The sequence below is a fragment of the Parambassis ranga genome, chromosome 19 (genome assembly GCF_900634625.1).
Source record: "Parambassis ranga chromosome 19, fParRan2.1, whole genome shotgun sequence".
NCBI lineage: Eukaryota > Metazoa > Chordata > Actinopteri > Ambassidae > Parambassis > Parambassis ranga.
The window spans coordinates 21,179,879-21,207,875 of NC_041039.1; the positions used below are offsets into that span (position 1 = coordinate 21,179,879).

Genomic DNA, 27,997 nt, shown 5'->3' on the forward strand with positions numbered 1-27,997 from the left:
ACAAGAAAGTAAAGCTGATGTCTGAGGACACGAAGAAAAGAAAAAGGGAGAGCGGTAAAACAAGAACTCAAAGAAGGACTAATGGCGGCGAGAGCTGAAGAGAACCGTCATAGCGACGCAGGTCGGTGCTAACAGCAGCTTCTCTAAACAGGAGTTTGTTTCGGTTGGCTCCAGGTCCGTTAGCTACAATAATCCTCTTTGTGGCTTGTACAGGACTCGTGATTCACCTGTGTAGCCGAACCGCTTCGGACAGAAGACCACAACGAACCCGCGGTTCTTTTGAATGGACGCCGGCTAAAATAAGGTAATGTCGTCCTTAAAATGCTTAAATACACTTTTAAATTGATATGTGGTTACCTGGTTAAACTGTTAGTACTGCCTGCTTTCATTGTATTTGCGCTGAAACGCTAAAAGTTAATCAAAGCATTGACGGCTGTGATTAGCAGCAGTTGAGCAGGTGTGTGTTGTCTTCCGGGTTCTGCGTGAGTGAAGTGTGTGCGCCTGCGCGGGCTGGGTCTGTCAGAGCTGAGGGAGAGTGTTGTTGTGTTGGTGCAGCTCCGGCCCACAGCGGCCTGTGTAGATGGATGTGAATAGAACTAAGATTCTGAGCCAGCTGAAGTAGTAGCTTTGAAGGAGTTTGCCGGTGTCCTTGGCTGCTGCTCACAATTGTGCGTGTAGAAACGTTCATGACAGTTGTAGCAGACAATAGCTTTCATCGGACTATAGCAGCAATATCTTCAAAAACTCCATAGTGTTGATTTAATATATATATATATATATATATATATATATATATATATATATATATATATTAAAATATCAGCTACAGCCACATAACTCTTACCTCGTGAAGCATCTCTGGTCAGCTGACGTCATGCTAGAGAGTGGAAGCTGACTAAAGGTTGTTCGATGGCGTCTATTTGTGGATTCATGAGATTCATTAATGAAAATACAATAAATGCAGAGGCTGACGGTTACATCTGTGCAGTCCTCAGACATGTACGAGGGACATGTGGACACAAGGCAGTGTCCACTGAAACAGTCCTTGTGACAAGGGCAGAGCAGATGGAGCAACAATAAAGACTACTGCAGTTTTCTGACATATTTACAATAGAATAGAATTTTATTGTCACATGTGATACAAGTACACAGCAAAATTAGGAGTTGGCGTACGCCTCCGAGCCGCAGCCAACCGGTGCCACCACACTGCAGTAGACGTGTGCCTTTAAAGATAACCACAGACCAATGCCATGTCCTTTAGCCTGTTAGCATGCTAATGTGTTCCCAATTGACAACTGCAAAAGCAGTTATTGTTCGATTCATTGAAAAGGTAGTAGACCTTTATACATCCCCCTATGTATTGTGATTTAGAGATAAAAAGCATGTATTGTACATTGTATGTAAAGATTTAAGTAAATTGCATAGTACAACATTTGCTTGAATATGTCTTTGGGTGGGTTTTAGCTAATGAAAGTTGATAACAATTATGAACTGGGAGGGGGAATTCCAAAGGTCAGCAGCCTTGGGAGGCCTTTAACAATAACTAAAAAAGCTAAATGCAATACCTGAATAAAAGGAAATCATACAAAAAACCCTTTGAAAAGAATTACTTTAGCAGTTTCTGGGTTTCCGTGTCTTTGAAACATTGCATAAAGGCATATACTTCTTTTTAATGCAATTAGAAGTGAAAGAAAAAATCTACAACACTTTTTCAGGAAAATGGGTAATGGACAAAAGGCCAATTTTTTCCTTTTTGAGGCAAAGTCCTTGGGTCTTTTTAAGTGCATTAGTCCGCTAATTAAATATTATATGTTTAACGAAAAATGCCAGCATGAAAGCAGCTGGATTGTTTGACTCAAAGACACGGCTGCAGCCTTGATGAGTGGAACTGTGCGCGACCATGAGGAGGTAAAGAACGCCATTGTTGCCGGTTCTCCCCTCATTTGACCCGCCATAATCCTTTCTACTGATTTTACAATTACATTCACTTTGTGCTTCGCTCACAGATAAAGACAGTAGACAGTTATGCAGTGGAGGGGACTCACTGACACGTCTGAGCGTGTGTTGTATCCGTTCTGCACAGTCTGATGTGCTTGTTTCATTGACTGCAAACAAAAGCTGTTGTTGACAATTCAAAAAAAAAACAATGTGAGGCACTATAAACGACCGGGTCACCAAACTAGATTCTTCAGACCGCGGGTGTTGTCTTCTCAAGACATATTTCCACTGTTTTCTTCTATGTTAGGGCAACACACTGCTTCAAGAATGTGAAAACTTGAGAGGGAATGGACTTGATTTATCATATAATTTCCACACGAATTATCCAGTTATCCAAATGTCTCAAACCAAAATGAGCATCATATCATATCCTTAAGTTACCACTATTACCAGCCAATGGAAAATCCTCAAAACCCATAATACAATAGCAATTGAACAAATCAAAGAAAACAGTTAAGTTAGTGATTTATGTCCTCAGACACCACAGACGTATGAGTGTTGCTATAATAACACTTATGTTTGATACATGCTCTGGGGGGAGATATCCACGTAGTCGTAGTCCACCACATTCATCTTAAAGTCTATACTATACTATACATGCTGCAACAACCCTCCTCACAGCCTCTCTTCAGTCAGAGGTACAGTAGTTTTGGGTTTTCCGGCTCATTAAAAGCTGGTGCTCCTGCAGTTCTTGCAGTGCATATGCTGATGACGACATTTTCAACAACAGCATATAACACTGTTCTTTCCCTCACTGTGTTAGATGTGTATTCTCCGATTGGTCTGAGATCTGTCAGTTGAAGATTAAACGTCGTCTTCTTTTGCAAAGTGAGGATCTACCTCTGGCAGAGGAAGGAGGGCACAGTAGGCACCTTTTTGACAGAATTATATTGAAGTCCAGTGCGTCATGACTGCAGGACTAAGTGTCTGTATTTCAGGTTCAGGGGTTGCATCCTTCTAAGGACTGTGTCACAGTGAAGGCACCTTTAATCCACGTATTGCACCTTTTTTTTTTTCTTGGGTATAAAACATTGCAATATGCCTGCATTCATTGAATGCTGATGACTTTTAACAGCAGAAGAGTAATAAGTATCATCTGCCGTTTGCCAGGTGACATAGCAGCGTGTCGTAATAAACAGGAAGTTGGTCCAGATGGTTAAGCGACGGTGCAATCCTTGTAGTCTTCTGAGGACACACGGGACAGCATTCATCTTAACCCCTTGTATGGAATTAATGAAACTGTTGTCAGTGCAGTCACTTCATCCATTCAGGTCTATAGTGACTGAAGTGTTTTCACCCCTCAACCTTAACATCTGTCTGCCTAACAGCTCCATGCTTTTTAGATTTATATGTACCTTATAAACAGGGTAGCTTGTATTGTCCAATTAATGTCCATCATTTTAATGCCTTTGCATCACGTGTCCACACAAAAAGTTTAGTAAAATAAATTTATGTGCAACATTCAAACATTCGGCATTGAATGGCAGGACAGTTTTTTGAAGGCCATGTGATATGATCAAAAGCTCCAGAATCACCACTAAATTAAGCTTGTGGTGAAACTGATTTGACTACTGCCAGTCCCAAGGTCAAGCATGAACTTTTCATTATTTTATTTCTTTAGAACATTCACTCTGGCAACTAAAGCATGATTAAGGGCTTTATGATTATGTTAGGCAACTGAGAGCAATTGGTTAAGGTTTTGGAAAGGCTGCGGTAGTGGCAGGATCATCACAAGGCTACAGGCAACTAAAGAACTGGGTTCAAGTTTGAAAAGAAAATGTGGTTTTGGTAAATTAGGACAGAGCCTCTGATTTCTTCTCCATAAATGTTCTTTTGTCCTGCACTGTTGATTCAAAGTTAGGTTGTTAAATGTCTCGAAACTTCTTCAAAATTAATTTTTTAAAGAGTTTGCAGCCACATAAAACATAAAAATCATGTCGTGAGTATGTTTAACATTTTAATATCACTGCTCATTTTCTTCACTTTGTTCTAATCTTTAAATAGGTTTGAAGCATAAACAGGAATGACCTGTCTGATAATTACACTTCAGGTCAACTTGAATGTTATATTTTCATAATAATAATGTGCTGTGGAGTAGCCGGAGTTTGTTTGTTTACCTTCTTATTACTACGGTAATGCTGTTTTGTCTCACAATATCAGATGGACGGACGCAAACAATTTATGTCTGGTCAGTCTATTATCTACCCTCACGCTGCTGCAAAGATCTTTTATAACACAGATGTCCCACTCTCTCCTGATCGCTTGTGTCATTGCGTGTTTGTGTAGAGCTCTTAGTGTTAATACATGATCTTTAAACAACGAGCATGCTTTAAGGCCATGACAACAAACCAGACAGACAGCTGAGGACTGTACTACCGGACTGAGAGTCCGATCCACATGCAGAGTAGATGAGGATTGAAGGTGTCTCGATGCATACTGTTTTTATCATGTCCCTCAATCATGATGTTGGTGCACTGGCTCATTAGTTAGCTTACTAGTTAGCTGCTGTCTGCTAACATAAGTCCATCAATTAATGATGGACTTATGTATTCATTGTGTATTCATTTGCCACTCTTTCATTTGTGATATGTTTTGTTGTTGTAGGGGGGCAGGTCTTGTATCCACAGTAGCTGCAAAAAATGGTGGATGACAGAAGGGAACATTTCAAAAACTGAAAACAAAAAAGAAGTGTCATTTGCAGTGTTCATCAAGCACTTAACTAACATAAAGCAGTGGTCTTAGGGGGGGGCACAGACCTCAGAGTACTGGGTGAAAATCCACAGCAGCTTAGTGCTTCCTTCTGATGTGGACTTTTGGTCCTATGACCAGATGTTATCAGGGTACATAACCTGTTCTGATTAATGCGTAAATGCAATCAAGAGTCAACAACACGGGGTATTTAAATTATGAAGTGAATGTGGCGCTTATTTGTGGGAATTGTGTTGTTTTTTAGCACAATGTGCTGTTGTGTTAGCACAATCATGACATCCTTATCTTATTATAGGTCTGACACCTTTAAACCAATCCTGATGTCAGCTCTGAGAATAGCGTCCGCACTGCCTGGATCTGTTAACATGTTGTTCGAATTTACATGACTGCCCTGGTAGCAGGATTGTAAACAGATGAACGAGGGTAACAAAGCTTTAATACGTGAGCAGGGTCAGACACAGATAACGAGTGTCCTTTTTAGAGACATGTGGAATTTACCGTCTTCTGCCATACATCAAAGCATTCTTCCTTTGTAGCCACAATATTCAAAAGAGGAATGACTTGGCCATTACTAATTGTATTTCACTAACACATGGAGCATGGTACTCATTTAGCCATAACATAAGTCTTATGATATTTACTGTATAACATGAGCAGATCCTTATCCAGCTGGTGGTGAATCATCACCCTGGTGCTTTATTTTATCTCGGACGTTTTGAGGAAGTGATCGACCTCTCGATGCCTTGTATTACATGCATTATGTATTAATTAACATGCAAAGCTTGGTTTCAGACAGAGTATTTCAGCTTCTAAGGGTCTCAATCCCAGAGATACATCTAAGACGGATAGAAATGTATGTTAAAATAAGACAGTCATGTCTCTGTTACTGTCAGCTAGCTAGAAGTGACTGCTACAGTCGATAATTAGATTTAAGTCACATCTGTGCCTAACTGGCCCTTAAGATTGTTTTTATGGCTTCATTGAAAGGACCTTTCAAAATAAGACAGATGCAAAGGATGCAATCCCTGAGTTGAGATACAGTTAAAATGGCATTAACATATTATACATTCTGTGTGCTCTGATGGTGTATAAGGTGCAATCAAACAGCACTGTGACACCTACAGTTTCAGTCACTTCACAGAAACAGAAATTTCTGTGCATGGATTCACAATGAAGCCGTTCAAATAATGACGATGACTGATGAGAATAACAGAGTATATTATTTTAAATGTAGAATGTAATATTGGTGAACACCCTGTGAGGCACATACAAAAGAGCTTTGCAGCAAATTGTTAGGATAGAAAAAGCTTTAAAATAATGCCCTACACGGTGCAGTAAATGAGTTGTAATGATGAGTTTTCCAACAGAACCGTGGCGCACACTGAATAAGCCTGCAAGTAACCCTCTTGTGGGTTTTATGATCAGGCTCAGTTTTTGTGGCTTTAAGCGACTCCGCTGAATATGGGAACAATTAATGCTTTTCTGGCATGAGCTTCAACTCAATTTGCCAAATAGGCTTATCGGCATACTGACTGTGGTGAAACAAATATTTTAAAAATCACAGTGATAGCAAAACATATTAACTCACACTACAGCCCGAAATAACAAACAGTGGGGAGCACGTTTATAAGCTTACTGTATGCCTTTCCAGTTCCACAACAGATTATCACACAATGTAACGATGAGGCGTATGGGTCACGTCACTCCAGTCAGTTAATTAGCTCATAGTCAGTCCAAAATATTCCTCTTTCTTCTCAAAGTAGTAGTTGAGTCGTGACATGGCGTACCTGGGAGGAGAGCAGAGAACAGAAAACAACTCATCACCATCTGTAATTAACCCTATATTTAAAGACTGTGCATGTTCAGGGCAGTTGGCAGGGCGGTGCATAATAGTTTGTCTTCATAGTCTTACAGTAGCTTATTCACTCGGGTGTGTTTAGGCAACATAACACCATTACACTCATTGTTGAGAATACTTTCGCCAGATATGACACATGTATGCTAATGGACCATGTTATACTAATCGTATTGCACAAAGTCATCTGATCATGGGACAGATACAGCAGTTAGTTTTTCTTTTTTTGTAGATTATCCAGATACACTAAATACATGTAGTGTTAAAGGTCGGGTAGGAGGTTTCATTCTGATGCACTTTTTGTTAAATTAGTGTGACTTCTCTTTACAATCCGATAGCAACCAATTAGTTCGGCAGTTTGGCATTAAAATGAAGAATATGAATCATCTGTGGAAGCTATAAAACGCTAAAAACATCAGCCAATCCTCCGGGTGGACCCTGCGTGGAGTATTGGCTGGTTGTCACTCTCTTCCTGCTCTGTGCGCACCAGAGAGGTACATGCATGATGGCCGAAGTCACAGACCGCAGCTCGGCTTCAGGTAATGCGCGTCCATGTGATTGGGAGGCGTGGCTTCAGGGTGAGCTCCGAGAGAAAGGGGCGTGTGTTTACTTTGGAATCTGGCTGACTCTCACTGAGTTTTCAAAATCTCCTACCCGACCTTTAAAATGCAAAAACTGTTAAAATGAGTGATTAGATGTTCTCAGCAACCTGCATGGTTGATGGCGTCCTATGTATGAAAGAATGATTTTTCTTCCCAGTGATTCTCCAGGTTTTGTCTGGGTCTTGTGTTAAAAAAGATTTTCCTGTCATTCCTGGCACATTCCCCTGACTTTGAAGAGTTTATAAGCCAGCAGTAGAAGCTGATATTTTTACTTTTAGTCCCTTATTTTTTTTTAATCTCACAAATTTATGACAAATTCTGTAACCTCACTGGACTGCCAGTTCAGTTAGAGATACTTTAAAATCACCAGCTAATTCAGATGTATAACTATTTATTGCATTTTTAATCTATCTTCAATTTACAGTTCGTCACTGTCTACCTGTAATATGGTTCAAGATGGGGGTCTCAGTCTGCTTAATTCAGCATGATGAAGTTCTCTTAGATATGTCTACCAACCAGTTGGAAATTAACATGTAGTATTGTATTCTTCAGTAACTTTGCAGGTCGCACTTCACATCCTGCTTATGGCTCAATGTGGGCTTGGTGTTTTTGTTTGTAGAGCTTGCATAACAATATAGCATTAAGTCTCTATTCATTGACACAATGAGTCTGAATGCTGCGGCAGAGCTTCAGAACTTAACTGCGAGAAAAGTGGTTTTGTGTTTGTTCAAACCGTATTATCGAACGTCTCAATAAATCTGATGTCTGAGTTCGCCGGTGCCCTTGGCCATTATACAATACCCTTTGGAAACTAAGTGAAGTTTCAAAAGCACAGTTTGTCCTTTAATCAGTGCTTTCACTGAACTCCTCAATGCCGAATCAGTTTTCTCGCTCTTATTGCTGGTTGAGACAAAAAGAGAATTCAGACACATGCCTTTAGTTACTTATATTCCATCACTCTGTTCCCCACCTGCATCTCTGGGTAAAACTGCTCTCTAATTATTGTGTCAGTCTGCCTTCTGTCAGTCTGCTTTTTTTTTTTTTAATCCTTTCTTGCAGTCTTTGCTTCGCTGAGGGGGTGACCTTTAGATAATTAATGCACACCTGTAGCTCCTTGATAGTGATAGACGTTGCTGACTGAGTCCACCCTTTACCACTGGAAAATAATAAAGCCTTTTTGGGAAGTAGACATCTTTGGCGTTAGCCTGGCAGCGCCTAGCAGACAATTTTCACTTCACTCTTTGTGGTTTGGCGAGGCCCAGCAGGCGTTTTTCTCTGGATAGACTTAATTTCAAGTAAGTGTGCAACAGTGGATGATTGACAGTTCTCTCATTCATTCAGACAGTGGAGCAAAGCCTCCTTAATTCTGATTGGACAAAAGCAAATGTCTTTCCTCCTTATTTCCAAACAGGAAAAAATATAGGAAAATCTTCTCCTTGACACAAAAAGAAGAGGCTGAATCTTGATTATAATTTTATAAGATGTCCAGACGTATGCCTGACCTGGCCAGGGACTGGTGTCAGATATAGTCTGCCCAGCCATCCTAAATCTTTTTCTGTCATAGAATCATTCTGGTCTCTGTGAATGAAGTCGGTTTTCCAGGGGAGGCAGTACCAGCAGATGCCGAATGGTATGGTATGAGTGAAAACCACACTAGTATCAACAAAGGACATCCAAAGTGGAGTAGGTACAGCAGTGACTGTTGTGTTTTGCTTAAAAACATTGTAAATCCATGGTGGAGTGTGCAGACTGACTGCACATTTCAGGCTGCAGTGCATCATTTTAATCCTACTAATGCTAGAACACATCAGCTGATACAAGCTAATGCTAATTCTGTTAAAAACTTTACTTCTGACTTCTGGCTGAAATTAAATTTGGATGTTTTAGATTTAGTGAGAGAAATTAGGTGGTTTCAGGGGTAGGACGTACATTTTGCAGCAAATCATACACAGAGAGCCATGTTTTCTCATATATCTGCTAGGGTCATATGAGGACACACACCATGTAACAGATAAATATATATATAGCTTTGTAGGTTTTAACCAGGCTTATTTAGGGTTTGGATCATGTAAGCCTTGCTCACTAAAAGAAGGTTCACCACTTTACCTCTGGGGCTGAAAAAACGGAGCCCATGTTGTTGTGTCTAAAACTCCAGTTCACCCGGCGGCCACTGGGGGCTGCCTCCCATGTTAAAATGCCTCCCCATTTGTCCAACAGTGTGAGTGATAGGCATGAATTTCCTGTGACACCATGTACACTCAACAAAAATATAAACGCAACACTTTTGTTTTTGCTCCCATGTTTCATGAGATGGACTTGAAGATCTAAACTTCATTCCAGATACACAATATTACCATTCCTCTCAAACAGTGTTCACAAATCTGTCTAAATGTGTGATAGTGAGCACTTCTGCTTTGCTGAGATAATCCATCCCACCTCACAGGTGTGCCACATCAAGATGCTGATCTGACATCATGATTAGTGCACAGGTGTACCTTAAACTGCCCACAATAAAAGGCCACCCTGAAATGTGCATTTTGTTTCTGCTTTATTGGCGGTCTGGGGACTCAGAACCAGTCAGTATCTGGTGTGACCACCATTTGCCTCATGCAGTGCAACACATCTTCTTCGCATAGAGTTGATCAGATTGTCTATTGTGGCCTGTGGAATGTTGGTCCACTCCTCTTCAATGGCTGTGCGAAGTTGCTGGATATTAGTGGGAACTGGTGCACGCTGTCGTATACGCCGGTCAAGCACATCCCAAACATGTTCAATGGGTGACATGTCCGGTGAGTATGCAGGCCATGCAAGAACTGGGACATTTTCAGCTTCCAAGAATTGTGTACAGATCCTTGCAACATGGGGCCGTGCATTATCTTGCTGAAACATGAGGTGATGTTCATGGATGTATGGCACAACAATGGGCCTCAGGATCTCATCACGGTATCTCTGTGCATTCAAAATGCCATCAATAAAATGCACCTGTGTTCTTCGTCCATAACAGATGCCTGCCCATACCATGACCCCACCACCACCATGGGCCACTCGATCCACAACATTGACATCAGCAAAGCGCTCACCCACACGACGCCACACACGCTGTCTGCCATCTGCCCTGAACAATGTAAACCGAGATTCATCCGTGAAGAGAACACCTCTCCAACGTGCTAGACGCCATCGAATGTGAGCATTTGCCCACTCAAGTCTGTTACGGCGACGATCTGGAGTCAGGTTAAGACCCCGATGAGGACGACGAGCATGCAGTTGAGCTTCCCTGAGACGGTTTCTGACAGTTTGTGCAGAAATTGTTTGGTTATGCAAACCAATTGTTTCAGCAGCTGTCTGAGTGGCTGGTCTCAGACGATCTCGGAGGTGAACCTGCTGGATGTGGAGGTCCTGGGCTGGTGTGGTTACTCGTGGTCTGCGGTTGTGAGGCCGGTTGGATGTACTGCCATATTCTCTGAAACGCCTTTGGAGACGGCTTATGGTGAAGAAATGAACATTCAATGCACGAGCAACAGATCTGGTTGACATTCCTGCTGTCAGCATGCCAATTGCACGCTCCCTCAATGCTTGTGGCATCTGTGGCATTTTGCTGTGAGACAAAACTGCACATTTCAGGGTGGCCTTTTATTGTGGGCAGTTTAAGGTACACCTGTGCACTAATCATGATGTCAGATCAGCATCTTGATGTGGCACACCTGTGAGGTGGGATGGATTATCTCAGCAAAGCAGAAGTGCTCACTATCACACATTTAGACAGATTTGTGAACAATGTTTGAGAGGAATGGTAATATTGTGTATCTGGAATGAAGTTTAGATCTTCAAGTCCATCTCATGAAACATGGGAGCAAAAACAAAAGTGTTGCGTTTATATTTTTGTTGAGTGTATTTAAGCAGACTACATCTGCCAACATCTGTCCAAATGGTTCATCTGTAGTTATATTTCATGATATATACACATTTAATCCTACATTTACCCCTAACCTGATGAAAAATGGCAGATAAATCTTATTAAAGGAACATTCTGTTAATAAAAAGTAAAAATAGTTTCTAACCATTGGATTTTTGTTCCGTTAATCTAATTACCCATCACACCCACATCCTGCGTAAGTACAATTATACGTGAGTTTAGCTGTTTAACAGAACAGCAGGCTTCACAGACGATCCCATTCATCCCTACGTTTATTAAGGTCGACACCTAAAACTAGCGTGCTTAACGTTTATCATCATCAGAGATGAAACTGAGACGCTTTTCTATTTAGCACAAGTAGGGGAAAATGAACACCCGCCAAAGCAGGTATTCCATTTCACAATGTGCTTTTGTGCACCCGTTCCCTTAATTCTGCAGGCAGGCTATGCCAAACGGTGGGCCTCCTCCTCCTCTCATTCGTGTCCTCATAATAATGTCTTTGTCAAATAACGGCTCGCCCTGCCAGCACGTCCACAAATCTAAACCGCGGACTCGCAGACACTTTCAACACATGAATAAAATCATATAAGGAAAGTAAATATGGATGGTAGAAGGATCGGCGGTTCGCATTCCCCTTGTGGCTCCCTATTGTCACAGCTACATCTGGCCCTGGTTAAAGCACAAGGCCTGGGTGACGCCTGTCACTCGTTGGGAAGTCGGGGGAGATTTGGCTCTGGGGGGGATAACACACACACGCACACACACTTGGTTTAACTATAACTTCCTTTCTTTCCTTAAAGGAACGTATTTATCACAAGCAGTGTTTTCTTATAAGGGGAACTGTCTAGTTAGCCAAGGAAAAGACTGTAATATGCATGTTCAATGTGAAGGAGGCCTCTTTCAGTGATTAATTGTCACCTGACTCAACGGCTTTACAACTGCTTCAGCCCTTTTTTTAGTTCATTGTTTTGGTTTTATGGCAAATTTACTGTGTGGTTCAATTTCACCGCTCTCAACATTTTTGCAGAGAGCAGTTAGTTATTTCTTACTGGAGTGTGTATCTCACAGGATTAAAATTCTTCCAAGTAGCCAAAAAATTCTACATGATAAACTAAACCTTCAAACATCTGGCTTTTGTCTGCGATGGGAAAGGCTATAATCGGGTCAAATGACTCTGCTGTGCTGATGTGTGTTGATGTAGCGGCAGCACTAATTTTTTTGCCTTATTTTGTAACACGCTTCCTTCTGTAAATAATCCAACACTTCACTGAGACTTAATAAAGTAACTTCACAACGTACTTACCATACTGACAACAACTTAACATACTGACCTTCAATGAGAGATAATGTTGAAATCAAACTTCCAAAATATGTTATAACATGTTGGAATGTGCACAAGCCTGTGTATATTTTTATAAGTAAAATAAAATGAATGTTCAAGCGTTGAAGTTACATCATATTAACACATTGATCTGGGTCAGAACATTGGACATGATGTGCCAAAAAGAAACAAGCCAGTTCATTGATTAATTGACAAAAGTTCAGGTCGTCTTTTTTAGCTTACATTCTTGTCTGACCTCTTACTTCTAGAAATACTGTTTGACCTACAGTCTGCTAACAGCCTGGCCAGCCTCAGTATTCTAACTCTACTCAGTTAAACTCCCTCCTAAATGTCATCCTTTCATGGCGTTTGTCATAACTATATGTGATTTATTATCAGTCGGGTCGCATGTCAGTCTTTCAAACACACTTCACTTAACTATTGTAAATGCTGTCAGCTTTTTTCCATCTGATCCAGCCCTCTCAGAAAGGCACTGTGACATTACTTGCTACTTTGTCATTTAATGTAAATGTAGGTTGTTTTCATGCAGAAATGACAAGGACAGACTCGTGAAGTGCGAACGGTCTGTGTACTTAAGCTAGAACAAACTTGTCCACTGGCTTCCAAATCGCCTGTGTCTGTGCAGCATGAATAATGAAAGCAATGAAAAAGTGTGTGAGTGTGTATGTGTTGTGGAGGGGGCAGAGGTTAGGAGGGTAGCGTTGCTTTCAAACGTTAGACTCCAAGCGTACTGCTGCTCTCTGAGCTCATTTCAGTTTAACCCTCCAGTTAAAGAAAGGTAACCCAACCCACAGCATGCACTTTAGGACAACCTCAGCCGGCGGCTTAAAGAAGCAGACGTCTAACAGGCGCATGTGGCCCAGCCCGGGATGAGGGACGTATATGTAAGGCAGGACCGACGGCACTGGAACAATAGTGCCTCTGTGTCTCGGCACCCCTCTGGATCACATTTCCTCCGAGGTCCAGATCGAAATGAGGGGGGGGGGGGGGGGGGGGTCGCTGATCTAGCAAGCGGGCAGAGAAAGCCACACAGAGGGGAGGGTGCCGTATGTCAATAGTGATTAGGATCACGATCACAACTGTTGCGGGTGCAGGGCATGCAGGGAAAAAATTGGAGAAGGGAAGAAAATGTGGGGGTTGGAGAGGAAACATTTTGCCCTCCTGAACTCTACTGTCTGGTTGCCGGTGGTGAGGAATGTCTCCTGGATGTGTTTAAGATAACTACTCCTTATGTGCATTGTTATAAATTTTTAAAATAAAGGAAATTATTTTTGATTCCCTTTGAAAGCCGAGGCTTTCATCTTATCGTGATGTGTGGTTGAACAGTGAAGAAAAGCATGTGTAAATATTTTGTCTGCGTTTGTAGAAGTGACGAGAGGAGTAGAAGAAGTGTGCCTTGTCCTGCCTGCTTCTTGCCAAATTATGGATACACAAGGTTTTGCAGCACTAGTGGGGGAAAAAAATGACATATTTCTACACTCTGGGCTCAGGTTTCCAATCTTTTATTGCAATTTCTCTGCCAACAAATTCTTTGTCATGCAATCCTAATGAAGATCCTGATTGTCTAAACAGTGCACTAAAATACTGGGCGCCTGAATCCAGAGCACAGGATATATATTTTTTCATTTGTGAGTATTAAAGTGACAAATGTTGATCTTAAGTGCTGTGATAACGGCGTCCCAGAGAAGTTGCACTGAGGCTGTAATATCTGACTGGTGTTAATGTTAAAGGTTGAGTTTAGCGTCAGGAATCTGAACGTGAAGCGATCGTGTTTTTGATCAGGAGGCTTTAGAATGCAAAGTGACAGTTTCAAATGTGGGGCAAGTACAAACCTCTGGAAGTCAAAGTCAATAGAGGAGAAGCGGGATTGCAGAATGGCCCAGAGACCCCAGAAGAAGTTGGACGCCTGATCGGAGAGAGAGAGAGAGAAGTTTAAAAAAACGGTTCATGTTGATGTTTTAGGCAATTTACTGCAGGGTCAGAAAAACCACAATCGCACACTGCACGAGTGTTCGTGATATTTAATTTAACAAATAAATGCACTCCAGTACAATACTTGATATTTAAAGGAATGCCTGACCACAATGACGTTCTCATACACCCTTTTGATCCAATTAAGTGTCAAAAGCACACTCTTCTTTCCACCCCCTCCGCCCTGCAGGGAGGCCACAGCGAGGTCAGATGTCAGAGTCTTGCTTGAGAACACAGCAAAATGTGTGTCGACAGGGAGTCTGAACGGGAGGCATTAAACGGAATGACATGCTCATTACCTACAAGCAGCCAGTAAGCGAAACCTGCAGGACATCTCGGTGATATTTTTTATGTTCTATTCTTACGTTTTTGCTACATTTCCTTGTGTGACAGTGAGGACGGGGGGAGAAAACACTTCAGTGACCTCCAGTTGTTGAGCTGTAACTGCTCCCATAACGGCGGCTGCTGCTGCTGCTGCTGTATGCCAGTTGCACGCTAGTCAGTCAGAATGACAAACCTCTGTATTGAATGGTTCCCTCCTTAATGGCTTTGCTCACTTAGGCTTGCGGACTTCCATGCCTCCATAAATTTCTGTTGTTCTCCACCCTTATTGTAAATCTTCATGGTAAGGCCACTAATAGCAGGTCCTAATAAGATCCAGACAGGCCTCTGTTCTGTGGCCCAGTGATATAATCACATTTTTATTTGATAATCAAATAAGGGGTGGAATGAAATACTTGAAGAGCGATGTGCGGTTTTTCCCTTGGCTTTTCTCCTCCTCCCTGGCAGATTTTCATCTCTAATCTGTCCTTAGTTGGAGAGAGAGGGATTGAGCGTGTTCCCATTATGATTAATAACTGCTCTCCATTAAGAGGGCATTAATCTAACACTAAGCAGAGACTGTCGGTGACAGGGAGTCATTGAGGAAAACGGAGATGAGAGATCTGTGGGAAGAGTGACATCACAGAGCCGCAGGCTTCAGCTCCGACATCGCAGGGGATCCCTGCCGAGGAGAGGGACGGCTCGTAAAAGACCCCACTGCGTCTTGGCACAGTTTGCCAGGGATTAAGATCGGCAGAGAAGCAGCTTCACGCCGCAGAGCTTTGGCAGCTGGCCAGGCTTTGTCGATGCCACACAGCGTCCTTTAGTGTTTCCTTGGTTCCTGCCATCGTGTGACTTCAATGTAGTTTGATTATTCCAAGCAATTACCCAGTGATACAAATGGATAAAATGGCATTTAATCCGTTTTTAATAAAAGAAGAGCAATACAAAGGAAAGAACCGAAAGGAAGGCAGAAAGGCAGAGAGTGAAAGGAATTATTGGAAACTTTCCAAAGCCTGATTAATTATTAGGTTTCACCAGATGTGGTGGTAAACACCTTTTTCCTATTTATCTTTACTCAGTATATGGTTGAATGGGTCAAAAGTGTGCAGATCTCTGATAAGAAAAAATGTAGATACGCTTCCTGTTAATGCAGAATCCTATTGTTAGGTTACCTTCATAGTGAACAATAACAAAGATTTAGACAACTTACAATCAACAATATGCAGCTATCGGTTTAAGCTGTTTCAACCCTCTGAAATGCGTTTTTTAAAAAAAGGCCTTGTGATTTTTAACAGTCACCATATCCTTCATTTTGACGCACGTCTTGTCAAAGTGAGTTGAGCTGGAAACTTGCCTTGTTAAGCATCGGTGATCAATTTCTCCCACTTCCCTTCGAGTCGAGGGTCCTCCTCGGTTTGTCACACAAAATCTGATTTTCAATCAACATGATGTTATCGCTTCTCTCACTCCATTCCCCCGCACCCCTCACTTCTGTCTCTGTGTTTTTTTTTTTTGGCTGAGGCACAAGTTATTTTAAAAAGTAATATGCTTCCTCATCATTTCTGGGCTATTTCAAGAGACATTCACACCAACCCAAAATTGGTCGGACAATTCTGCATATTGTGTTGAGCTATGAAAGCACTTTTAGACAGATAGCACAGCACCACTTGAGCCACCAAAGAATGAAAATTGTGGTCATAAGAAAAATAATTTTGGCTCCCGTCTTTCATTTTTTCTCTGCGGTAGTTTCTAATCAACTCGGATGGAGTCCATCAAACTTTGAACAGCGGTGGGTCAGCTGTGGATGGTTTAGGTTTTTTTGTTTTTTTTCAGTGGAGGGGGTTTAAGGGTTGCTGGAAAAGTAAATTGTTAAAATGTGATGGTGAGATGTTGCCACCCTGCTATTTCGGAGGTCTGCACACATATGGATATTGTTGAAATGTGCACACTAATCTCATAATATTGAGATATTTGAGTCCCTGGAAGAGCCGAGCTTAAAAGAAGGAAATAACTGTTGAGAGATTTGTCACTTTCCAAAGTCGTTCAAAAGAGCCGAGGCACTACATAATGACACATTTCAACACATTTCAACAAAGTCGGCGGGAGCAAACACTTACCAGTGAGAATTTGCAGACTTGAATGTAGAGCTGCGTAACTTCGGTCTGTGTAACGGTGACCTCACGTCCTGTGCCGTGCTTGTAACTCTCCAGATAGGCCGTCAGCCAGTCTCTCTGCAGCTCCCGGCTCGGGTACAGGCTGTAGTCAACATCATTCACACCTTGGACGCACATGTACAGATGTCAGTGAGACTATACTGTCTGTGAAAACTCAGCACAATGCCTATAATAACTGTTAGTTTTGAAGACTTGCCACTGAGCTACATTTAAGTCTGAGTGGAGAAACAGCCCCTCACTCAGCACTTGTCAATTCCACTTACATTGTTACAATGATCAGTTCCCATCAATGAACTTTTATATAAACCACACAGACCAGAGCTTCGAGGAAAATAACATAAAATCTGGATGACAATTTAACATTTAAGCTGTTATACATTCTAAGCCACTGTTCCTCCATGTCATGTTCCATACAGAGGAAAATTCTGTAATGGTGAATACCTACATGGAAAACATTATGTGATGCATTGATACAGATAAAGCTTCTAATTCACATCTAAAAAAAAGTTTAACTTGAGTACATGAATTAAACCTTTTTGTGCCACTGCCCCCAATTTGCAGCTTAAATTCATATACGTCTATACTGACCTAATACAGTGAAGACTTTAAAGTGTCTATGTGCAGAATTTTATGATGTTGAATTGATTTTCTATCTCACAACACAAGCATGCACATGAATGGCATTGTTGGTAATTATTAATCTTCTTCAGAACAGCAGATGGTTTCCTGTGGACCACATCTGATTTGGCAGACATCATGGTCATCTACTGATGTAGACATGTATAAGGAGGCAGGTGGCAGCTACTGATGTAGTTTGCTAATATTGTATCACCTGAAAACACTTGAACAAGACAGCTGACATGAGGATTGTTGATGCACATCTATACATGGTGTTACAGTATGGGTGCTCAGGGTGGCCAAAAAAAGGGGTGAAGAAAGGTCCTGTGTTTTTCTGGTTACGGTCTCACATGGTGGCAGCAGAGTGTACTTACACACTGGTCATTTTAATGGCGTAGAAATATGAAAGTCTGGGTTTCCAATCTGTGATTATTCTGTGTGACATTATAGAGCAGTTCTATACTAGCTTTAGATGAGTGTTGTTTGTCCCTCTTACGGTGATCTGTTCCTGTATTATACCGCCTGTTCCACGCAGTGAGAGCGTGGGTAACCGCCAGCCCTCCTCGACCTTCCACAGAAAAAAAGAGGATGTAGCTAACGCAAGGATTGTTCCACAAATGTTGAGACTGACCCTGCGAACCTTTTAATAAGGCGCAGCTTGTCTGTCACACCTACATCCTTTATCACCATGCAGAATACATACTGAATGCAGCAATTTGTCTGGGCCACAGCAGATGAAGGACATAGTTTCATGGCACTTAGTGGCAAAAAAAAAAAAAAAAAAACATATTTAAATCACATGCTGTCTGTCAGTATCCTCCATTAGGGATGTTATGTGTTCTGGCCATAAAGAACATTTGAAGGCATATTGGAGTTCTCTCTCTATCACAACACAGACCTACCAGCAAATTCGTTGAAGTGATTGCCGATATCGAAAGCCTGGTAGTTGTAATCTGCGTATTCGTAGTCAATAAATTTCACCATTCCTGATAGAGGAGGAGGAGAAGGAGAGGGAAAACAGCAGTTGTTACCAGGACAACATGACAAACACATTGCAGGTATGGACTATAACCGACGGTCCCCCCTCTCTCTTTGTATTGAGAGTGCAGAACCTTGTGAGAGTCAAAGGAACAAGGAGCCTCTTTTGACTGAGAGTCACCCTGGGCATTCAAATATTCGAGAAAAATAAACTAAAATAACACGCACAATAAATAGTGTTCTGCAAATATGGCAGGATATTTAATAAAGCAGGAGCACATTTGAAGTAATGTGAAGGTTTGCTTCTGTATGCAAAATGAAAGAACTGCATTATTTCAGATAAAAAGAAGCACATTCATGTATTTTAACATTAGCTTCAGTTTCACACTGAGACTTGAGTGTGTTCAGTGTAAAGCAGCCTTTTATTTTTAACTGTATTCACCGGGTTTAATTGCTGCTGGGTGATAACATCTGTTGTATGTCGTCCAGGAAACCAGCTTATTTAACTGTGATCGTCTTCATTTTTTTTTTTCCTCACCCTCTTTGTCGTTGTAAATGATGTTTTTTGTCAGAAGGTCATTGTGGCAGAGGACAGTCGGCGAGTCGATCTGTGAGAGGTGTCTCTTCAGTGACTCCATTTCCAATGACAAAGTCTCAAAACTGGGCACCTCTTGCAGAGCTGCAGCTCTGAAAGACATGACACCACAGAAAGGATAAGATATTTTCAATGGTGAAGGAGGGCAGGATAGTCACTCAAACGTTTCAGAGTTGTTTTTTGAAGAGGTCTCATTGATGTGCAAGAGAACAGGGCAAACTGGCATGCCACAGAATGTTGGATGCTTAAAAATCACAAGGTTAGCGGTTTAGCTAGTGTAATACTCAATACTGTTAGTAAAGCACCAAAACTTTTACTACTATTAAGTTCTGTCACAAGCTTCTCTGCCATTTTCTTGGCTACAGCAGTGACGGGTTCCACACAGACTAGACATACGACTGCCTCGCTAAACCAGAAACTGTGTAGCTGCAATTGGAAAGTAAATGCAAAAAACTGCAGTTCCTCATATGGCCACTTGAGGCTAGTTCCAAAAGCGGGATCGTTCCCATGAGCCTAAATGTTAAAGCGAGCATCCTTTACATCAGAAAATGTGTCATGTTTACTGATAGTTTCCTCATTCAACTGTTCTGATAGGAAGGTTTTTTAATTGGTCTTAAAGTTATGCATAATTAGATTTATGACCACTTTGAGTGACAAGTGGATGAGCTGCCTGCTTGCTGACCCACGTCAGCTTTACTTGGCCATATCTGGATTAGTAGTGGAGTCAAGCACTGAAAGGCTGCCTTTGTTTTCCAGGTGAGGATGGATTAACTCAGCACGTTTATTAAGTGTCGTTATTTATTAGATATCCAATATGCTGAAAATGAACCCCAACAGATTCCTACAGAGCCCAGGGAGGGACATGGGCCTTTCTTTTTTCTTGTTGATGAGATACTGTCTGGTGTGCAGGAGCAACAATTCCTGTGAACATGAGTTACTTTGTGAGTGCCGCCATATTGCCAGTGAATCACTGAGTGTGTCATTGGTTTGGTCAGTTGGTCCTGGAAGGCAGCAGTCAGGGTTTGTATTCAAGGAGGAAAGTTCACTTCGTAGGAAAATGAGCTGTCAGGAGAAAACTCTGGTTCACACATTCAGGAATCTTTGAGTCCCTGAGAGAAACTAATGACGCAATCGGTGACAATATGTCAGAAAGGTCATGGTGCTTACGAGGAAAAAAAGAACTTCGGGACCCCATTGAGAAGATTTTTTCAATTAACTAATAGACAAAGGGGATGATTTAAACGTGTCTTGTCAAAGATTATGTTGGTTTTTGTGCAGAATTTACCCTTGATAGACAGATTTTGTGACGAAAGAGCAGCCAAAGCAAAATTAAATGACAAAAAAAACGTAAGGCAGCAGAAGCAAAAAGTTATCGAAGATAAACTCCACACTTTTTCCTCCAGTGTTTGTAAACTAACGCAGTTCAGCGAGCCTCAGTGAGAGGTTACATGCCTTGTTTTCACTCTGTTGATTACTCAATCTATCAAAGAAGCCACTAATGTCCTTGGACGTTAGTGCAAAATGCACCTGGAAGAAATGCTGCGCAAGCATCCGTGTCCTAATTAATTTTCGTGTTTCCTTTTCAGTCCTGACGACTGCCACGACAAGAGGGTACTTTAAACACTGTAATTTAAACACTACCTATTTATTCGAAGGGGAACAAACAGATGCTCCGGTATTATACACACTTGGAGACATAATTTAGTGAGGCCTGCGAGGAACGCACAATAAAAGCAGAAAGGAGAGGACTCTTGTTTATAGCCATGACACAGAGGCTCCGCTGCCTTATACAACCTCACATACACAACCACCGCAACACAACTAAGTCAGTTTTGTGTATTATCTTCATCAAGGTTAGATCGAGGACAGATTGACTTCATAAAACCACGTTGCGAACTAAACTAATATGTGTAGAAGGATTATATAAAGTTTTTTTTAATTCCTGCTTCAATCTTTTCTCCTCAACTGTCATTGTACAAGTGCGGTAAATTTTATTGCACTTTCATTGGCCCAGAATAGAGTGCTTGATTCACGTTTACTTGCCTGTGAAATCTTTGTTATTTGAAATCAACTCCCTGCCTGACATGCATAATTTCTCTATCTCTCCTCTCTAATGTGAATTAAAACTGCAGTTGAATGGTGAATCAGCCTGATTCCTTTTCAACCCCTCCGTTCCTTTAACCTAACAAACTGACTTTATCTTAGGAACCCACGATTACTCCGAGTCAAAAGCTGAAATGAAAGACTTCCATTGACTTTAAATGGAAACCTGTCGTCTTGCCATCAGATCTTTTCCTCTCTCTTTTCTGTCCTTTTCATGAAAAACAGTGCGTCAAGTACATTCGCCTCCTGCTCCCTGTCAACTCTCTGTAAGGTAATTAGTGGAATTTCCTCCTCTGGCGGCTTCATTATCAATGTGCCTTATTTACATATGATTTCAAACACCAGCCGAGCACTGCTGATTATTTTTTTTTTCTTTTTTGCAGTTTTATGCGATTTGTGCGAACGGGAGACGTAGCAGGGGGCCTTTGGGAGAAGAAGAGGTTGCACTCTTGCTTTTCTTTCTTTTCTCTCTCCCATCTCTGACTTCTTCTGTGCACTCTCTCTCTCTCTCCGAACCTTGCAGCTGCTGCAGCCTCTTTCTCCTATCCATCTCTCTCTCTCCCTCTCTCTCTCTCTCTCTGCACAGCGGGTGGCTTGAGAGCTGAAGACCTCCTCTGCAGGTGCAGCCTCTTCCTGCTCTCTCTGCTTTTCTTTTACCATTTCCTCTGAAGATTACATTCATATCACCACTCATACATTATCAAGTACAAAAGTTTCTCTGATGCTTGTTTAAAATCTTTTTTTTTTTTTTTTTTACATCCTGTCTTGTCTGTTTCTGCCTCTATGTCATGTTGAGAGAAAATGAAATATTACTTTTAATACTACCTTATTTAATCCTTTACATGTGAATTATTGGTCCCTGCTGAAATCATCTACATGTCTACAAATCTGTGTGTGTGAGCAGCTGCTGGACTGTATCAAGTCACACACATGTCTCACAATATAGCACCATCTATTGGGCTTCTGAATGTGGTGCAGTGTGATGGTATACAGTGGAATATTTTTGGCATGTGTAAAATGTACATGTTCAGAGAGTTGGTTCTAAAAAGAAAATCCAGATTTTGTGAGTAATTGAAGTTTAAAAAGGATTAAATGTAAGAGCAGAGGTTAACTCAGAATCAGTCCTTGGTTAAAAAATATAAATTAATTTGAATCTTTTCAGATGTGGAACTCAAATGTTAATTCTCCGCAGCCTTAAGAATCCATTTGCACATAGTTTGGCGTGAACACCTCACATGTTCACTCGAATGAAAGTGATCTTAAGCTTGCTGGACATGATTTCAAGCTGTTTAAATTGAATTAGTAAAACTTGTATTGTTTAAAAATTCCTCTTACGGGAAAATAAAAAAAAATCTTTAAACCCTCTGGATTCAAAATAAAACCACATGATGCATTTTAATGACTCTCTCTTAGATCTCTGTGGGGATCTTTTGTCTTTTTGAATCCTGAAGGATAAAACTGGCTTATCATAAACAAACTTCTCCTTTATGGATGACTCGGTCCATTACTTAAAAAAAAAAACAAACTCAAATATCTCCAAGACTTTGGGCCCTTCCAGCTTCAGTTTGCGTGCACTCCCGACCCCTCTGCTGCAAACACAAGCAAGGTTGAACGTTTGACCGATAAGGGAGAGCAGGAAGCTCGTGGCCAAGCGTCTGTTTCTCTGTAGTGTCTGAAAGGCCCCCTCTCACCTCTCACCCTGTGACTCCTGTCAGAGATAATCCAATGTCATTGCCACGGAGGCCACTCCCCTAGCCTCCACTCTCTGACCAATAACTGTTCACAGCGACAGCCTCTATCCAAGAGATGAGAGAGGAGAAAACTGGCAAAAATGAGTGTTTACTAACTCAAAAATGCAACATGAGTGTGGACAGGAGTGCTGTGGGAAGGGCTGAGAAATGTGAGAATGTGATAAGGCATCAGTGGAAGTGCTGCTGCCTGAAAAAATGTGGGCTATGTGGCTGGTTTCTGTCAAATGGATGACAGTTAATATCTACCACTGCAGTAGCCTTCTATCTGCAGCTCAACAGGTATTTGGTTAAACGTGTAATTGCCAGTGTAGTAGATAATTGGACTTTCTTCTATTCGTGCAAAACCACCCTCCACGGTGGTACTTTACTTGAGTATTTTTCTATTTTTTCTTTCTTCTTCTACTCCACTACTGTACACCCAAGAGACAAATGATGCACTTCATACATAACTACATTTGTTTGTAGGCTTTACATTATTTAACATTTTCAGCTTACAATTTCTAAATGTTTGGGATGTGTTGAGAACATTCATCGAGAAACAAATAGGTCACCATTTTTAGACCACAATGCAAACATGTCCATATTAAAGCAGATCAATCCTAATAACTCATTTATTTATTTATCAGTAAAAACTTACATATGCATTGACAATAATATAATCAGTATAGTAATCACCTGGATAAGCTACATGCATATCTGTGCTTTGTTGTGAGGACCATGGCTCTAGTCTTTTGTAATGCCTGATGCAGGGGGGGGGGGGGGGGGGGGGGGGAAACGAAGGTCCCAGTGGACCCGTCTCAGCTAAAATCAAATTCTTGCTACCCAGACCTTCTGTTCTCTAACGCCAGTCCATAGATAATACATTGACACCTCCAACAGACTAGACATCTTTGTCTTCACAGAGACAAAGATTGGCCTTTGGGGGGTGTTTGCATCAGCTCTGTGCTAGTTTCTACAGAGTCTGTCAGTCTAGCGAGTGGTTTGTAGATGTTTACCTTTTAAACATGGATGAACATAAAGACCTTTCTACCTTTCTGTGCACCGCTGCTCGGCTCGGCTGCTGTTTATGCTGCTCTGCATCAGTTTGAGAAAGTGGGACATCTTTGTCCAGAGTATGGGCTCCACAGGCAGACCACATTCTGGCTGAATGGAGTGAATTTTCCCCATCTCTGCAGCGATCAATCTGCAAAGAGAAAACATTTTCTCAGATGAGCCTGGCTGACGCTGTTTGTTGCACAAACAAACCATTATCAGAGCAGAAACACAACTCCCTTTCCATTTAGCACTCTTATCTTTTTCTTAAAAAAAAAAAAAAAAAAAACCTGCCTCCTTGCATCTGTGACCTTTTGACCACTTGAGTATATATTCTTGAGGCATCTTAGTGGTGACATAAAGTTTTCTGGGTATTCCCCACACAGGGGTATCACGCAGAGCGAGCTGATTGATGTCCATCATGGCCCTGGCTGCTCAGCCTTTGCTGGCTGTGTTGTGTCCTACTGTCCTGTGTTGTGAATAATGATGGCGGGCCTGTTATCGTGAGAATGATGAATGAAACGGGGGGGGGGCACGGATAAACAACATTGCTCAACATGAAACATGACTCAAAAGGAAATAATAATAAAAAAACAGCTTCATCAGCACAAACGAAATGAAATGAGTCGCTAACAAATGCACACAAGATCTACAAAAACAACGAGAAGGTTAAGGTTTCACATTATTCTACACTGTTCAATTTATTTCATTGATTAGTTCAGTGGCATCTTTTTGTTTGTTTCAGATTTGACTATTTAACCCTTTCACTACTATAATTATAACGGTTCGCCTTCTTTTTTTAATGATTCTGTCAGAAAATGTTCTTTGTATTAATTATTTTACCTGTTTTTGAATTTGAATGTTTATCAAATTTCTTTTTATAAACTATAAATGTGCAGCAACAAGACTTTTCAGAGTACAAAAATTAAAGACAAACTATTTTACATCAACTCTCCTCTGCTCCACAAAACTCCCGCCCCTGGCACACACGCAATGTGGTCATTACCGTAATGAATGTATTAGCGATCTAAAGAGCCGTTTCTCAGCCTTGAGAATCCATTGAGATTTTTTTCAATAGTGCGAACATAACCAGAGCTACGGTAGTTTGAACAGCGCATGTCAATTTCTGTTGCCGGCGACAGCTCCGTTTTAGGAGGGCTAACAGATTTTATTACAATTTTCCATTTTATTGTTCCAGACATGAATGTTTAAATGTAGGACATTTATATACCTGTAGATGGACGGTTGTCGCAGCAGCTGATCATCTAGCACTGATCCTTTGACAAACTCGTAGCAGATTCCATTCTGGAAGCTGCAGTAGATCTCAGGACCGCAGCCGTGGGCGTGAAAGACATGGAACATCTCCACCTCCCGGTCCCGGTTCACATACAGCTCCGTCATCCTGCCGTATAGTCGCACCAGAACACAGCCGGGCTCCTGGAGAGAGCCCACGTAGCAGCCGATCAGCTGGTTAGTGATGCCCTCTGTGAAGGTCTGGATTGAAAGGACATGAAACCATAAGCCTTGAACAAATCGCACTATATATAAAGCTTGAGAGGTTAAATAACTCAGAGCCAACAGCTGCCATATGTTTGGTTTCATGATTCTGCATTACAGCGTTTGGCAACATATCCATTCACAGGCCACTAATTCACCAGCGCTACACGTCATTTAGACTTTTTTACTGACCTTACGTCAAAGATACAATGTTGTCTAACTGCAAAAACAGAGAGATGGTTTACCCATCATTTCTAATTTGTGTATTCAAAAAGAAACTTGAGAGAATACCAGTGCACCACAACAGAACATATTTAACCCTGTGTGTGTCACCTAAACAGTACAACGACACAGTAGAATTTTAACTGTCCCACTCAAACCAACAAAAAAATGTATCACTGTAGAGACCTTGTTGTCATTCAAGATCACACTTCCAGAACAGCATGTTCTGCTCTGCATGTGTACACAACAACACCACAGTGACCGCTGTTTGCCTGCACAGGCTTCCTCAGACATTTGTTGTCATTCAGTGGTTTCTCAAAGTCTCATTCTATGCCATGGTCCCCAAGGCATTTTCTGAGCCTCAGATGGGACCTGCACACAACATGGTTTTTCATCAGGATGGGAAGAGAACAAACATGCCCACCTTGACATCTGATCAAGTATTTATATGGAGAATGGAGAGCTGGCTTTGACATAGTTGTGGCATTTTTCTTCTTTGTATATAGAATTTTTTTGTTCAGAACAAAAATAATCTCTTAAAATAGTTTTCTCATGACGCAGCAGGAATGTGTTTCTTCTTACAACAAGATACTGTAATGATTTTACAGTAAATTAATTTTTTTCATGATTATATTTTAATCCATTCTAATGTAATTTCATTCCTCTTCAAAGTTACAGCGCAGCCTCTGAAATTAAATATTACCTATAGATACGTTACAAAACACACTACAATGTGTATCACAAGTAAAAAAAAAAAACGTTAAAAGCACAGGTGTAACAGCAGGGACCGCCTGTCCTTCCTCCGATGAACACAACACATCATTAAAGGAACTGCTGAGATCTCAGGGCTGCAGGGAAACATCTACTCTTTTGTGTACATTACTGGACCTGGTGTAGAATGAGAGGTCACGCACCCGATGTGCGGTCACCCAACAAACATAAACCCTATTTCTCTGAAAGATTGGACCTTGTGTTTGCACATGGGACCAGAATAGGATTATCCTGTTCTGAATAGATACTCTGACAACACCACTAAAAGACTCCTCTTAAAAGTGTGCTGTTGTTGTTCGGTTACCTTGGCTTTTGTCCTGCTTTTGTAGGTGGAAGTTGTCTCCACAGTGTATAGTGCAACATGTCCAGAAGATGAGACTCTTTCCACACAGTGTGTACTAAAGGCATGTCTATTTAGAGACTACAGACTGCATTGAACACAAAAATATTTAAATAACATGCACACATACTGTACATGTGCAGCGGTTTTTAACATAAGGGGGCACTGAACACCAACTAAGTCTCATTACACTGATTGGCCTTAAAATTCACTTGTAATGCTACAACTACACATACCTGCACCTCACAGATGTGTATTATTGGCTCATCTTTCATAAAAATGTTGTTTAATTTGGTTCTCTTGGTCTACTTTAAGGGCTTGTATGGAAATCTGGTGATGCTTTGTGTTCAGATTAGAGCTGTCTGTACTTTTTTAAAGGATAAAGCTAATAATGGGTTATGTTTGTCATAAATATGAGTGGAATGAAGCACAGGGAAGCAATAATTGAAATTTGTCTCGAATAAAGTAGCTAAAAAAAAATGCAGTTCCACGAGTGGCCACTTGAGGCTGACTCATAAACAAATAGATTTCAAAGAACTCGAACAGGTCTTGTTTAAACTTATGGACACATCATGACCTGGAGCATCTGAATAACAAAAATGGCAATGTTGACTCAATTTGCTGCACTAAATTTTTTCAGGTTTAGAGAGATAACACTAAACAAGCACTGCTATAAAACAGCAATTTTACATTTAAACAGTTAACGGCACATGTTAAAGCCTTTCCTAACAGGGAAGGTTTTCTTTACAATAAGAGATTTAAATACATGCAGTTTCCTGAACAAATATAAAGTCTCAGATAACCCATACTCCACAAGTGTGAGCTCACTTGCCTTCATCTGGATGTCTGGTGCCTTCCAGTGAGGACGGAGTCTCCTCAGAAGGTCCAGGATTCCTCTGTCACGTTCATGCTCATCGATATAGATGTCCACGTGGAGAAGTGGATTTCTAGCACCAGATGATCCACAGTCCATGTCCAACAAGTCCAAATCCTCTTCTGCCAGACCCCCAAAACTGATTAAAATAGCACCAAAAGCTGAGGTCCAAACTTCAGGACAGGCTGTTAGGGATAAATGTCTAATATCTGCTGTGTTCGGGGGATTCAAGCACCATTATTTGCGAGTCACTGAAAAGTGGCGCTTATCAGGGGCCAATGTTCCTGTGGCCATTTTCGTCCCCTCTCATACAGTTTACATATTAACA

The 27,997-nt window shown here is 41.2% G+C and overlaps 1 protein-coding gene across 1 annotated transcript; it reads right to left on the reverse strand.

Annotated features, from left to right (window-relative positions):
- Positions 1-1,102: 1,102 nt before the first annotated feature.
- Positions 1,103-27,969, reverse strand: LOC114451756 (ethanolamine kinase 1). The gene is made up of 8 exons (XM_028430582.1): positions 27,628-27,969; positions 25,197-25,459; positions 23,964-24,116; positions 19,023-19,171; positions 18,409-18,492; positions 16,832-16,992; positions 14,252-14,325; positions 1,103-6,494 (listed from the first exon to the last, which is right to left on the reverse strand). Exons 1-8 carry the CDS (start codon positions 27,766-27,768, stop codon positions 6,425-6,427), a joined length of 1,095 nt encoding a protein of 364 aa, XP_028286383.1. The 5' UTR covers positions 27,769-27,969; the 3' UTR covers positions 1,103-6,424.
- Between the last annotated feature and the right edge of the window lie 28 nt (positions 27,970-27,997).